This window comes from Elaeis guineensis, chromosome 9, assembly GCF_000442705.2.
Source record: "Elaeis guineensis isolate ETL-2024a chromosome 9, EG11, whole genome shotgun sequence".
Taxonomy (NCBI): Eukaryota; Viridiplantae; Streptophyta; class Magnoliopsida; order Arecales; family Arecaceae; genus Elaeis; species Elaeis guineensis.
Genome location: NC_026001.2, coordinates 14423275 through 14439593, shown reverse-complemented (window position 1 = coordinate 14439593; position 16319 = coordinate 14423275). Strand labels below are relative to the sequence as shown.

Genomic DNA, 16319 nt, shown 5'->3' with positions numbered 1-16319 from the left:
AGCCATCCGAATTCTTAACCATAATATTGGCACCATATGTGAAAACCACCTCCTTTCCACATGCACAGAATCCTCGTGACTAAAAAGACTACTGTTGTGGAAAGATAACATCTTTAATCCTATATTGATTGTGAGTCAACGAAGATTTTGAATAGAGACATTTTCTCCCACCAATGAAGCATCTTTTATAAAAAACAAAACCACAACACAGACACAAAGCGAACAAAACCTGAGTCATCAGACTCTAGAGTTTGATGAGAGCTAGAAAAAACTGAGATCTCATATTAGTTTTTGCATCTCCTATGGTGGCCTACCTCATAGACCAATTCCCAGTTTTCTTAAAATCTTCTTCGATGACCATATGGAAGAAACATGACATAGTAGAGGAATGACAATATAATCTTGCACGGGGAACCCAAAATAGAAATCTCCTTGATCGATAGCCGGGCAAATCAAAAGGAAACTCCACCTCAGGCCTGCCTCCTTTGTTGCCAAGCTTGTTTATAGGAAGGTTAAAAGTGCTGCCGACTAAATCAAAGCTCATATAGGCAAACCTGCTAGAGTCGTCCACCAAGAGTATCTGTAATCCCCAAGCGCCTCAAAGGATATTTTGGTAACTCTGCGAGTGGCCATATTTACTCCAGACTTGGTGTCAAATTTAAATGTTAATGGGTTCACAAACCTACACAAATGAGAAATAGGGTCAACTGCGACATTGGTTTACATAAAACCTCTCCTTGATAAAAGAAAATCACTTGCAAAAACCTACAACATTGAGTTCTAGGGAAGACAGAATACACGATACATTTACACAAATCATATTCTATATCATCCATTTACCCAAAATCCAAGGACAACCAAATGGTCCAGTAAATCTTCAAGCTACCAAAATGCAGTCATGCTTCAAATAACCATATTAGTGTCAAATGTTCCTCTACTGGTGTAGAATTTTATTTTTATTATTATTATTATTATTATTATTATTATTATTATTATTATTATTATTATTATTATTATTATTATTATTATTAAAAAGTACAACAACACAGTACAACCCTTAGCAATTGAAAAGGCTGGTCTTTAGTTATATAAATTTTCTTACAAATTCCTCACCTTTGCGTTGCTTAAGCAGGCGAGAACCAAATTCTACCCCCATATTAACGCGTGCCCAGCATTAATATACAAAGACATTTCACAACAATAGAGCTTGCAGAAACAAAAACACAGAAATAAAGAAAGAAAGCAACCAAACACAACCTACCAGTCAACGCATTTTTTCCAACAGAGTAGCATCTATCTTTTACGTTTCACAAGAGTACTTCCAAAAGCAGTTAAACGACCTAACAAGGTTTTCATTCTATTAGACAGGCTTATAAATTCCTTCACAAGTGCTGGAATCAACCACCAGGGAAATCCAGATAAAAGGACTCTGTATTCAGGTGAACTGAATCCACAGGCACGAAACCACACTGTGACACCAGCCATAGAGCTTAAGCACACAGACCTCAACACTTCATATCTTCCATCCTGAAATAAAAGTTCAGTATCGGTCGTATCGATCATGACGCCTGCAAATAATGAAATAATTTAGTCATTTAGATAGGTAAGTTTAACAAAGATTATAGGACTGACATCCTTACATCTTAATACCATCAAACATCTAAAGATAACCAATAGTGAGTTGATTCCAAAGACCATCCACTACATAGTAATATTAGATATTTGCCAAAAAAAACTCACAAGAATAGCAAAATTCCTCTCTCAACCCTTCGTTATCTTTTTTTTGTTTAAATTATTATTACTAACACTCTTGTACCATTCTGACAACATTTTCAAAAGTTAGATGTGGAAAACCTTGGGTACTTCTAGATTGAGAAGTCCACAACAAGTTAAAGCAAATCATGGATACAGAAACTGCTATTGAAGTCAGAATATTAAAAGAGTACTGCTACATATCACCCATCCACTCACCGCCCGGTTCAGCAATCCTATGTGGCAGGCAAGGAACCCTCAGGGATGGGGGCAGGGTTTGGAGGTTCAGCCAGCCAATCACTGACAACCACATAAGTTTGGTAAACTGAGCAGATGGCGACCATCAGCCTTTTCCTTAAAATATGTCAAAATTGGTCAGCAACAAGAATCTCTGCATGTTATCCCATTACCAAAGGTGCTTGCAAAGAGACAAGATCATAGTTATTAGACCCAGACACAAGACCTATGAGGACAAGGGTCCGCATCACCGCATCACTAGACTATCAGGTCAACCAGTCCACGGACCTGAGCAAAGGCCAGGTCGGGACAGATTGGGTTCAGGCTAGGCTTGGATCCTATTATCAGGGCAATTTTTCCCAGCCTGAGACCAGCCCAAGCTTGGGTTGGGTCGAAAGTCCAGAGCCCAAACCTAGCCCAGCCTGGATTGGGTCGGAGGTCCAGAGCCCGAGCTCAACCTGGAACAAATATTAAAAGCCGGGCTTGACTACCAGCCTGAGCCAACATAGCCTTGGTCTCCATCTTGCACACGAGAGAGAGGTGGGGGAAACAACAGCTGCATCGAACCAAGGGCAGAGTGGGAGGCAGTGGGGCAGCCTTCACGGAAGGAAGGGGATGGGAGGGAGTGGGGAGAGAAAGGGTGGTAGTGCAGGGGTGACCTTTGACAGGAGTAAAGAGAGGCAAGGAGAGGAGGGGGCACAAGGCTTGGTGGAAAGCAAAGAGAGGGGGAGAGAGAAGCAGCAAAATCCAGCCGTTAGGTTAGAAGATGAATCATGGAGACTCAAACGTCCATGTAAATGCACACGCGCGCGCGCGCAGAGAGAGAGAGAGAGAGAGAGAGAGTTAGGGATTTGGGATATGTTTCTTTCCCTTTCCCATTTTATTTCCCATGTTCATTTCAAAATAACTAAAAATATATAATTATATAATTTATAATAAATCAAATAAATAAAAATAAATTATTTTCAAGCTGTGTTGCACCAAGTATAGTAATTCCAAGCCTGAGAACAGCTCGAACTTAGTCAAGCTTGTAAAATGCAGGCTCGGCCTAGTCCAACAGATCGAAAACTTGAGCCCAAGCCCAAAAAATTGAGTCAAGCTAGGCCGAGTTTGCACAACTCTGTCAATCAGACAAAGTTCACATTAAAATATGTTTAAATTTTTAACATTGGATGAATATAAATGCACATAACTATTAATAAGTTTTCCATTCTAAACACTCTTAAATGATATGCATTCACATTATAAATTTCTCTCTAATTTTAACATAAATAGAACCAAGGTTGAATGTATCAGTGCACACCGATCGTACCATACCATACCGGTACCGAATTGGTATGTGGTATGGGGGCACACCGACACTTGGTATGTTGAATAGGCCCCATACCAAGTATACTAATACTATAATAGGATGGTATCTATACAAGTCCAGGACTGAGAAAACGTATCTTGAATAGCGATGAGTCACGAAAGACATAATGTAAAAAAGTATATAGAATTTATTGATATTTTAATTATGATAAATATTATAGTTTTCAAAACATCCAAAAGAATAAAATGAGGTTCATTTATCTTTTTATAATCTACTAACGAGAATAAAGAATTCATCAATTTCTACCGAAAGAAGTTGACTACAGTCTTACAACAATTTTATAACAGCTTCATCTAATTACACAGACATATCTTAAGTATAATAAATCATCATAATGATATAATATCAAAAGATGTCTCAATGGTTGAGATATCCTTTGTCATAGAAGAGGTCTGGAGTTCATATCACTAACTATGATTATTATTTCAATTTTCGGTGAAATCCAATTGACCTGGATTTCTGCCCACCTGAGTCATGGTTTACACAAAGAACAGCCAATTATACATTCCCAGTCCGATTATAAGACCCGACTGGATGAGGGCAGATTCACCAGTTTTGTAGTCTGACCGGCCAGTCTGGTCCAGTTTTAAACAAGATCCAAAGACATGAACAACAATATAGAAAAAAATTCAAGAAATGGGCAGGATACCAATTTGAACCTAATTTAAGTGCAAATCAAATAACGATGGTGATTCAGTTCAGCTAAGAGGCCAAGGCATACTTTTTGACAAGTAACTAAAAAATGGCCTAGCCAAACAATTGAGACAGACAACAGCCAATTACAAAAACAAACATGAACATGAAGGTGACAGCTTGTGAAATTTCATAAGCTTTCAGAATAAGATCTAGACTCTGAAAACATCCAAGCTTCCAAAATAAGACCTGAACTTTGACCAAGAGAGCTAGATTCATCGGATTTAAACATATCAAATGCAAATGCTGTTAAATGTTTTTCATAAAAGGGGTAGATACATCAAGAAGTGCAGTGATTACTTATTATAGGTTCAAGTTGTACTAAGCCTACAATTCTTCATCTCCTGCTGTCTGTTCTCTTCAAATGAGTGGAGGCTGAACCACTCAACTAGCCAGATGGAAGCAAACAGCTTTGGTGGGAGAGATGTTTCAACGTGTATCTCAGTACTTGTACAATTGGCGTCAATCAACTAAAAGACATTTCACCATTAGAACCATACAGGCATTGCAGTTGCCAGCACAGTCAATACAGATCAAACATAATGAATACAAATTAAAGTAGGTCTTTATTAGTATAATTGCACTGGTACCTGTGCCGATCATAATCTCTAGAGCGTTCCTTTGAACGAGAACGTGACCTTCGCCGGCTCCTTGAATCATAACTGCGAGATCGATCTGATTCTCTCTCTCGGTCGCGATCATATCCTCGATCTCTATCATAATGGCGATCATAGTCTCTGCTTCTACGATCATAATCCCTTCCCCTGTCACGACTATCACCTCGGTCCTCTCTATCTCTGTCCCGATCCCTACTTGCTGCTCTATCACGGTCCTGACTTCGTTCTCTTGACCTGAAAATGAATGAAGTGATAAATTTTATTCAAGTCTTTGGAATTGCTTTCCAGAAAAAATGAGGAAATAGAGGAGGAGAGGAAGAAAGAGTTTGACCCTTAGTGGCACTACCCAAGTTCACAGAAGACCAGGTGAAATAAGTACCTGCTATCATATTCAGTTCGCTCCGACTTTCGCCTCTTATTTCTCTCTTCCTGATAAAGTAAATGATTAACTATTTCATATAGATAACCTTTGAATTACATAAAAAAGCATTATTCCCAAAGGTGACCGGATTCTTAGAACAGAAGAAGGCATGAAACATTTGAGCACACACCTTGTAACAGAAAATTGACAACCCTAGCCTTTCCTTCTCCATATAACCAACATCAAGATGTGCATAATATTGAATGCCAACAAAGAACAAGACGTGTGTGCTTGTTGAATAATTATTTCCAAAAAGTTAAATTTAATGCATTAATATCAAAAGGAAAAGAACTTGGGCATGTTCACAATTTCTTGGAAGGCGGATAAGATTTATGTTGTAGTATGTACAGTTTTAGAGGAGTGATTTCTGTGCATGTATACGAGAAATGAATAATTTATGCTGCTAAAGCATTGCCGTCCAACAATCTTCCCATCACCAGCTGTGTTATACCTCCTAAAAACTGAAGGCACACTACCACAAGCTTTTCAGGGAACCCCAGAAAACAGGAACTATGGACCATTCTTTAAGAACCAGAAATCTAGAAAAGCATTCACAGATCAATCATATGTTCACATTTCATAACGACCAAACAAGGAATCCACCAAAGACATCCTTGTCTTCAACAACACAAATATGGATCCAGAAGTTAACATGTTTTCAGATCTCACAAAGGATTAACTACAGCTTCTGGTCAATTAAAGCTCTGAGTGTAGCATTCTAAAATCGCCTACATGACCAAACTCTAAAGAAACACCAGAAACAAAGGAACACTAGATACTCCCCAAAAATAATTCACTGACTCAAAAATTCGATCAAATAATAAGAAATTCAGAAGTACTAAAAAATGAAGAATATAACTAATACTGTTCTGTACAGGTATAGCTGACATACATAAAGAAGATTTTTGGCTTAAGGGTTCTAAATACCATAACACCTAAAAATATTATGAGAATGTAAAGGACTAATGTGGGTGTATACAGTGTATGCACTTCTGCAAGGTCAAAGCATTTAAACCTGCAATAGATTGTGTATGTGAATGCATGTATGCTTATATTCATAAATAAGTCAGCACATGCAAATCCCTGTGCAGCCAATCAATCCCATGAAACACCAAACTGGGGAGAAATGAAAGAAGCCGATAGAGACATAGTCAAGCAAGCAAAAGGGGCATGGTCATCTAATCCAGAATGATGGAAACCTTGACCATGAGTAAAACCCCTTCTAGGAAGGGGTTTAATTGATATTCAACTCTTTTTAAAAACATCAGGCCTCTGGTCATGACTTAAGTAGGTGCAACACAACAAAGTGGCAAACATGGTGAGGTGCATATCACTACAATCTGAAAATACACTTGATAGAAATGAATAGGCCAGTGAAATATAGAAGTGGCGAGATGCGCTTCAATCTGATTTTATTATATGAAAACTGGAAGAGCTCCCATTCTACTTCTCGGAAACAGATCATGGACAAGTGTAGAGTTTCCTGTGTTAATAACATATGCATAAAACAACATGGAATGAGAAGCAACGGTTACAGAATTCTGCACTGGTTCCATGCAGGGCTAGCACCAGCATTGTCTGTATCACGCTGTGTGAAAGCATTGCACACAACTTGCATCGTGCCAATACCATGTCATTGTAAGGCACTAGACCAGTACATGCTGATCCATGCCCACCAGCATGGACAGCACTGTAATCTATGATATGGACAATAAAGTGAATAAACTATATCATGGAGTTTAACACACTACCAACTCCATTATTTTGCATTTTGTTAGTGACATGGAATGGTCCCATCACAATTATCCTAAATTTAGAAATATGTTGGAGGAAATAAAACTAAATTGTCTGTCAACTTGTTGAGGTTAGGAAACTCATTAATACTGAGCAGAATTACTTCTTAAAAACAACAACAACAACAACTTCAGCAATGAGATCTTAGTTGTGATGCAACCTCCATAAATGTCTTTCCCAATATCTCATATGCCAGATAAATGCCACTGTTTGACATATATCTCATTCAATCACCCCCTTCCTCACACTCTCAGAAGATTATAATGCCTAGTAATAACATAACAATCACCAAAATCTATCATCACAACATTAATGTAGATGTCACACAAAGTAGCATTACTATGAACTACGAAAGTAACCATAGCTTCTTCACCAAGTAAATTTTTCTAATGCAAGGTCCAAACATATTCCAATTGTTTTTCCACCATATACCACCATTTATCATATGAATTTAGTATACGCAAGCTTTATACGACATTTTAACCAAGTTTATCACATTGCATTATCCATGTATACCTGATTAGATTAAATGTAATTATCCACCAAAACTGTAATTATAGCCCATTCACAAGGCTGAATCTTTTGGCCTAATACCACTCTGATTAACATTACAGAAACTCTCCATGAAGAATGTGGAACGTAATACAGCACCTGAGCATGCATAAGAGTTTAAATTTTAAGAAATGTAATGCAACTGATAAACAAATACATCAGGCATATATAAATAAATCTACAACAATTCAGGATGCAGCTCTCCACATTACACTCTCAATGTATTCTTGTCATACTTAAACCATCTGCTGGAGGAATATTTGAATACAATAAGAATGCATAATCAAAACATAACTATTGACATCATATGAGGAAAAGAATTAACAAAATCTAACCTGAAGTTCTGCTATCTTCTCACGAATTTGCATATAGCCCAAGTGAAGCTTTCCTCCAAAATGATCAGCCAAACGACGATCACTGCATACCACAAAACCAACAAGATATCACATTCGCTATTAAAAGCATAAATCTGAAAACCTCCTACAGATTTGCATAATGCATAGTGACCCCATAACTTCTGACAATTATAATCTACAAGCATAAATAATAAAACACGCACATTCTTTAGCTGCAAAAGAAATCCTCGTAAAACTGGGCCCAAAAGCCTGCTGGTAACAAGGAGGTATAATGCGCCCGTCAAAATCTGAAGTACTTGAAACCCAAATACTAATCTTTTTTTGCCCTCAGAATTGTAGGAACATAGCTGAAATTACAAGGCAAGAGGATAAAAGATTGTACCTATCATAGACACTCAAGAATGCTCCACATATGTCACATACACGTAACTTCTGATCAGTCTGCAAAATGAATGATAAATGTCAGTCATCACTATGTTTATCAAGATCAACTTTGCATCTCACACATTGCAAATAACAACAGCAATAACACCAATGCTAAAGGGCGGGCACTAGGGAACTGATTAGCCACCACATGCATGAATTAACTCATAAAATAAAGGCCAAATTGTTACATTTGAGCTCTGGATTAGCAATCCAGAGTCTACTTCATTCAAACTAATTAATACACACACACATATATGAACAGATACAAACTTCATTAGCAGCTAGGATCTAGGAATTCCAAATAATGTGAAAAATTAGGACTCGAGATTGAGATTGCACTTCCTGCTTTCCTATGACACACACATACTGGAGCAGTGCCTTTTGTACTTCAAGATGTTGCCAATTATCTGATCCTGTCCTAAGTCAGATACTATGAATAAAACTTTCCAGGTTGTTAACGTCACAGTAATAATAGTGATAATAATAAAATCACTCTTTCAAAATAATATATTACAGATAAATACAGACACATATATCAATGCTAGGTTGTGTGTTAATTCTGTCCATAAGGTTGGTACATGTGCATGGTTGGGTTGAACCTTTTGGATAAAACCTGAGGGTTTTTTGGTTATCTACCAAAAACTTCCCTTGCAAATAGAATATGCAATTACAAATTCAATTACTATAATATCCTTTTACACACATATCCTTAGGTCATCTTTGATGCTCTTTGTACCCATCTCTGCTAGTAAGCATACAGCATGATGATGCAGTAATTTGCCTTTTGGACTAAAAGGCTCAGACACTATTTGATATCCCATAACTGGAAACAACATAATCTTACAAGAGTGATGATTCAAGGAAAAGTGATTTTTTTGTTCTTATCAACAAGAGGAACACTGGAAAAAACAAATAAATCTTTCTCTGATTTGGCATGTTCAAACATGTATCACATGGATGGGAGTGAACTAATTTTGAAAAACAAATAAAAAAGCATTCAGAGTTGCAAATAAGAAAGATATGCACCCATGGATTGAACTCACAATTCGCACATCTGCAGCAGTATACTTTGAAGAATCTAAGACTGGCTCCTGGCGTGCACCCAACTGAAAAATGAAAATGATAAAGTATTATGTTTCTGGGTAAAAGAACACAGTAAAAGAACAAAAAGTTTATGAAAAATCATATGGAGGCAAAAATTCAAATCACATGTTTCTGGAAGACTTGAAGATGTCATTGGACTATTCTCCCAGTAATGTATATGGAGGTTAGACAGATGCACCAAATGATTAACTCATATGCGTCCAGAAAGGGGGAAAAACCTTTTTCAGAGCTTCTGCCTCTTCCAAAGCTTTCTGAGCTTCATCTACCATTCCCTTCTCACCTGCCAATAAAAAGGCACCCCAATCAATTTAGAAAATCAGATATATAGTCTATTGTGGATGATCAAGCAACATAAAAACATGCTTCACTCATAATGCTTTAAACAGTTATGCTCAACCTGCACATCAATCCACTTCATCAGGGTGTACATAAGTAGAACCATTTTCAATGAGTTGTCTTGCATGCAAAAAAAAAAAAAAAGAAAAAAGAAAGTTTAACACTCATAAGAACATCAGACCAGCTGGCAGTGCAACACAAACTCAAGTACTGTAAACAAGCAAAATGTTTATATCAGGTTAATTAGAAAAAGAAAATTATAACAACCAATGTCAATACTAAACCCAGTATAACAAGAGCATACGTATGTGTCCTTTATGAGATAAGAATTCCTATCATCATCAGGATTCATGTAGTAACACAGGAATCGGAGCCAAGTCAAACACATTAGCAGATAGCTGTAGCATCAGACAGAAACAAAGATGAAAAGCTACTGCATGTTTGATCAACTGCCCCATATTTGACATAACAGAAGAATATCAACTTGGGAAGGACAGGAGACAAAAGTTACTTGGAGTAAATTATTAATACTAAAAAATGCAAGATCGAAAAATATTCCAAGGAGTGAGTAATTATGGATCACAATTTCCACTAAAAGGCAAAAGCGTATATACCAAGCTCTTCTGCCTTTCTAAGTTTTTCATTTATCATTTCTTGTGTTCGGGGATCTGGAGGAATAGGTGCGGGTGTTGAAGATAATTGAGAGGGATTCTGAAGTGGTTGTGGCAATGAAGCCCGGTCTTTGTTGAAGGCATCCAGAAGCAGCATAGACTGCAGCGAGAATAACAACAAAATTAATGAATTAGATCATACACCGGAAATGTAGCAATAGCCAAAGATACTGAAGAAACAATACTTGGAGTTGTGCTCCAAAGGTTCATACTTTTTGACAACATAATACTTCATAAGGATAAGAGAATTATGTCAATTGCTTATATAGCAAAAAGATACCTGCTTATCAGCTCTTTTTGTTCTAAGCTCTTCAACCTCCTCCAGAGCCCGAATTTTACTGTCAGTTTTTCCTTCCAAATCTAAAAAACAATATTTCATAAACACCCAAGTCATTCATTATAAAACCCAGAGTTTGTGGGAAAAGGATAAACAGGCACAATACACAATAACCATAGACATGAGACAAAAAAATGCAATGCACTAAAAGAAAACAATACCAAACACCAGAACAGCAGAAAAAGACAGAAAACAGTTGGCAGCAAAAGCTAACATGATGCACCAAATTCTAAAGCCTAGAGGCACATGGATTTTTTTTTTTCCATGTGTATAAATTATGAATATTGAATTTGTGAAGTAATGTATGCGTGTGCCTGCACTCCCCACCCCAAAAACCAAAAAAAGGGAAAATTAATTAACAGCCAAAATGTCATAAGCATCCATTTAACAAACAATCCAGTTCTCAGTGGAACCACCTTACTATTCAACCAGCTAAGGCACAATTAAGCTCATCATAGCCTAAAAGACGTATGAGGTTAGCATTACCAGATGCACAAAAGATACACATGTATTAAAATGCTTTTTTAATCAAATGATTAGTTGTCTAAAATTTACTTTTGCAATTCACTGTCAGAATCTATTAGTAATTTAATATAGATATATACAAACCTGGAACATATGAGCTTTATTAAAATAGTCTCCTTAATTTTTACAAAACCAGTTTTGGAAAAATCAACAACACAACCTCAAGAATGAATATCTGCAATAATAAATGCTAGAAGTGACTGCTCTTGCACCATGTTATCTCCTCATAGCAATGCAGTGCTGCTGTAGCATGTTAAATTTGACCAATCTACCAATACCCCATGAATCGGATGAACCCTCCGAATAGCACTAACCCCACGAGGAATAGTAAAAATATTTTTAGGAGACAATATTTCATGGGAACGTTTATGGGTTTTAAGAATCTACATACACTTGATGGTAGTGATTACTATGTATGACGGTATACCACCCATATTAACTACAAACAAACTATGTTATAATATATACATACAAAAATTATTAAAATAAGGATCCTTTTAGGATTAAAATTAAAAAAAAAAAAAAAAAAAACCTTGGGCTACCTCCTTTCAGTCGGATAAACAATGTTTGGAGACTTAACTCTTTGGTCTTACAAATGCTGGATTTTGATAACAAGTGATTGCCCTTCTCTGACCCTTACTACCCAACCGGAAAGCAGACAGCCAATGCATTCCTTGAGCAGCTCAAAAGAGCCCAGACTCACTAATGGAAAGAGGAAATGAAAGCAAATAAGAATTGAATGAATGGATACTCTAAGAGAGAATGAGAAAAAAATTGATTACAAATGTGGCATGTTCATAGCCATAAGTTATGGAATGAAGTGTATGGCCTCGGAAGATACAGATTAGAATTTGGTGATGGCACAAAACATTTGAATAGATTATATTAATGACTTGAAATCAATAATTATCCCATAAACATGTTAAAAAAGAAAAGATTGTTAAATGGAACAGGTAACTAAATTTTACTTCACTACTTAAGCATGTAGAAGTATTGCACAAAACAAACAGAAGAAAAAGAAGAGGAGAAAGAAGGAATACTCACCAGAAGAATAACTCAAAGCTGTCAGCAGCTGAGTGAGGATGAGATGACCACACTAATGCAAGGATCATTTGGCAGTGAAGAATATCTATGAAAGATCTAAATGGGCATCCAGAGATGAATGATGGTGAATTTGAGCAAGAACAAGATGGGTTCAGATCTGGAACTACGAATTAGGTGGGAAATGTGATACATAATTTTATAATGAGATGTAACATAATAGTCACATTGACTTATAAAAACAAAATTACCATCTTGTGATTTTCAAGAATGATGCAATTTCACCAATAGAGCGTGGAAATTAAGATCATCAAGGATATACATGAAGAACAAAATGAGCAACTGAAGTGCTACGAATAGTTACAGCAATATAGCTCTCAGAGGCAGCAGACTGCACCAAGATTTTTTAAAGCACTCAATTTTGCAACTTCTGTTTTCCTTTCAGAGGAACCCTTTTCCTTGTACATTTTCATTAATAAACAAACCACTAATGGAGAGGATATTTCATGGTGTCATAGTTGAAGATATATAGTTAACTGATGAGACAATGATAGGATAAACCATGTCGGGTCTCCAAATTCCTACATGCAATAAGCACCACATACCAACTCCTTATCTGAATGGCTCCCATATGGTAGGTTAGATGAACCCCCATATGCTACTTGCAAAAAAAAATATCAGCATAATTTGCCAACATATTTGTGTAGATTAAGCATGGCTCCATCTTAGGACTGTTCCAAATTAGATTATAAAGAAAAGATTTGAAGCATTGCACTCTCACAGGAAACAACTCGAAGATTCATCACAAAGAACATTAATGTAACACTTATTATAACAAAATTAAAAATTAGGCCCCTATCAAATCCAAAAGCCAAGCGAGTCCAAGGTTTGATCATTTTCTCCATGTATAATTTGTTATGCAGGAAACTAGTGAGGTAAGTGAAGACATATCTAGTAAAACTTTACCATGTTTTGGATAAAATTGCAAGGACCTATTAACTTTGCATGATAGAACCATCCCTTTGGGTTAATGGGAAAAAATATATAATTTATAATGAAGGCCAGCAGAGAATTTAAAGTGTGGCAATAAAGAGGAGCAAGCATTACAACAATCAGCTCAACATGGTACACAACCACATATTTTAAAATTGGTTGACATAAGAACAATAAGCAATGTACAGACCTTGCTCATTGTTGATGCAACATAAAAGCGTTAATTTGATTGTTGCAACTTTGCACAATAAAGAACTCAAATCTATCACTAACATTGTCTATGCATATCCAGCCATATCAGTTTCACGATAATCTAGCCAATGCACTAACAAACAAGATGAACTTCAGAAGTGCACAGGAAGTACAAATTAATCATCCTCGTTTTTAACATGTGACAATGGTTAAGACTGCAAATGTCCATGTAAGATAGATCATCCATATGACTGGCTAAGTGAATTACCAAAAGCATCAGCTTCTTTCAATTTCTCCTTGATTTGCTTTGACAACTCCATGACCTCAGGTGTCTGTGTTACATAATAAACAGTTTCATGGCAAAGTTTTAGCAAAATCATCAGTCAATAGAAATGTGCAAGGTCAAATGGAATACAACAAGTACCTGGGTAACTTCTGATACGGATATTGCAATAGCTGCTTTGGCATCCTCTTCCTCTAGACGCTTAAGGGCTCTCTGGATTTTCCTTTCACATTCGACAATTAGCCTTTCTATCATATCCTCCAGTTCTCTATCAAAATTATGAATTCCCTTTGCTTTGGCTTCTTCATACCTATGACGTGTTCAGGAAGGACAACGGAAGACGTTGCTTCAAAAGCACCTTACTAAACAAATACCAAAATACTATAAACACATGGCATAATGTTTCTCCGAGGCATGGCAAAGAAAGATGAGCATACAAGGTTAACAGGAACACCACAATGATTTTTCACTTTCATAGTGGCTCAGACAACCCAAAAATAATGGAAACATAGCATAAATAACAACATCCCACATGCTAGAATTTACTTGATATTTTCATAAAAGATGCAGCAATAAGCATAACAAAGGTGACAGGTCCATCCCGGCGACAGCAGAACAGCTTACGTGGATAATAATCAATGGCTACCAAAGACAAATAATGTGCTGTATAAAATATATATCCTAGTCAACATTTTATATTAAAGCTTCGTCCCTGAAATCTTTAAGAATTATTACCCTACAGTCACAATTATTTGAAATATAAATCCAGCAACATAACTTACTGTATCAACATTGCTATATTTAATAACAAAAAGAAAGTACAGACTTTCATTGTATTATTGCAAAGGATACTCTTTCCTCAGCTGTAGAGAATGCACCTTTGGACAAGGACCCATATCCATTTTCTGATAAAACCAAAGACCAAAATCACGACTTCAGTTTAAACAACAAACATTACAAAATACATCAAAGTGATCAAATCTATAGTTAAAATTGCCCTACTCAGCACCAACATTTTTACACTTTTGAAACAGGGGATAAAAATATCCAAGTAAAATCCAAATAAGTTAACAATTACCATCGCATAAAAAGTAAACCATGTTAAAACTTGTAAAGCCTTCTTATAAATCTAACAAAACAACCAGAAAATTGATAGATAATTCAAGATAACCAATCAAATCCAACAAACAAGAGCACAAGTCAACGGTTTTCTTCGATAAAACAAGATAAATAAGCAAACACAGTCGAAATAGAATTCACCTCAAACCCCAAACTCGCTACTAGAGTATCAAATCAGAAACCCTAAGATTGAAAACTAATGTGAACACTACGCCGAGAGAGAGAGAGAGAGAGCGCCAGCGAGTAGGCATCGAATGGTCTAGGGTTTGAGATCGGGACCGTGAGCTGGAAGAGGTCGTGGGGGCAAAGGCCAGCCAAGTAGAGACGGCAGACGTCGCGGTCGTAGTACTTGCGTTTCACCTCCATAACGTCGCCGTTTCGGTTAGCCCCCATGAGGACGTCGAGCTGCTTCCTGATCGCGTCCATCCCTAGGGTTAGGGTTTTTCCGACGGTCGCTCAGTAGAAAGAGGGGAGGAGATTAACAAAGAGACCGATAAGAGAGGCAAACGAGGAGGGAGGAAAACCCGAAGCCGCGATGAGCCACGGTTTATACGTCGCCGAGTTCTTTGGTGCGGTGTGACTCTCTTACAGGCACTAAACTTCTGCTGGAGACTTCGCTGGTGGGTCCCTTTTGTTGCGGAGCTCGGCTGTATGACCGTTCGATGCAAGCAATGTACGGTCATGATTGTTTGATGCGTTGGATTCTTTACTTTGTGGGCACAGGCATTGGGCAACTCCGCTTGGTACGGCCAAATCATGTAAATCTTGATGAAGCCAGTGTTCGATCAAAATTGCTTGGTACATTGCTTATAGTTGGCATGTGCAATAGACGTGGAGTGATTAAAAAGTAATGACCAAGAACATTGATGCAGGAGCTTAAGATTAAATTTTAAATATATTATTTATTTTAATTATTATTTTAGTGTAGTAAATTACTGTTCATGATTACTGTAGTATCGTTATTATTCACGAGTACTATAGTTTAAGATTTATTTTAATAATTTTCAATTATCAAGATTTAAAATAACCAATCTAAAGTTGAGATTAAAATAAATATTTATAATCTTAATATTTAAGTGTTGGTTTGCAGTCATCTTTTATCATTTTTACATCAATAAATCTTAAAATTTAGAAATTTTTTTAAAATTCTAATTGTTCCTTCTTTAATCTTATCCTTTTCTTTCTCGCCTATAATTTGTCAATGCTTGTTGTCCTCTCTTTTTACTGCATCAATTTTGGTATCAAAACAATGATCATATTATTTCAAATTAAGATTTTTATTCCTAAGCCATGTTTGGATGTATTAGAGGTCGTAAAAAGAAAATCAAGGTCAGCAAGCAAATATGACGGAGATGTGGCATATTATTGAAGATTTGTCATGAGCTATTCAAATTTTACAACGATAGGAATCTATAATAGCCCATATGAAAAATTCAGAAGGTGATCACAACTCAATAGACATGCTGAAAGATGGTCTAGAGGATAAAACTGGTCTTAG

The 16319-nt window shown here is 36.6% G+C and overlaps 1 protein-coding gene across 5 annotated transcripts; it reads right to left on the bottom strand.

Annotated features, from left to right (window-relative positions):
- Positions 1 to 160: 160 nt before the first annotated feature.
- On the bottom strand, positions 161 to 15364 carry LOC105051476 (U1 snRNP-associated protein usp106). Of its 5 annotated transcripts, none has more exons than XR_012134553.1 (14): positions 15101 to 15359; positions 14555 to 14607; positions 13844 to 14012; positions 13688 to 13751; positions 10612 to 10691; positions 10275 to 10431; positions 9543 to 9604; positions 9264 to 9326; positions 8177 to 8235; positions 7774 to 7855; positions 5051 to 5100; positions 4645 to 4905; positions 1262 to 1568; positions 161 to 682 (listed from the first exon to the last, which is right to left on the bottom strand). XR_012134553.1 is itself a non-coding variant. In XM_010931947.4 (13 exons), exons 1-13 carry the CDS (start codon positions 15245 to 15247, stop codon positions 1541 to 1543), a joined length of 1275 nt encoding a protein of 424 aa, XP_010930249.1. In that variant the 5' UTR covers positions 15248 to 15359; the 3' UTR covers positions 1231 to 1540. The 5 variants fall into 5 exon arrangements, 3 of the variants coding, with proteins under 3 accessions (XP_010930249.1, XP_073100067.1, XP_073100068.1); XR_833240.4 differs by lacking the exon at positions 161 to 682 and adding an exon at positions 4355 to 4524 and having other exon boundaries at positions 1231 to 1568; positions 15101 to 15360; XM_010931947.4 differs by lacking the exon at positions 161 to 682 and having other exon boundaries at positions 1231 to 1568.
- Positions 15365 to 16319: the final 955 nt, after the last annotated feature.

Bases quoted from the DNA above. Each gene is read 5' to 3' on its own strand.
- LOC105051476 (XM_010931947.4), bottom strand. From the start codon at position 15,247: ATGGACGCGATCAGGAAGCAGCTCGACGTCCTCATGGGGGCTAACCGA. The intron at 14,013-14,554 runs GTATCCTTTGCA...AACACGTCATAG, and splicing joins TCTCTACAGCTGAGGAAAGA to GTATGAAGAAGCCAAAGCAA. The intron at 4,906-5,050 runs GTACTTATTTCA...ATTCATTTTCAG, and splicing joins CGAACTGAATATGATAGCAG to GTCAAGAGAACGAAGTCAGG.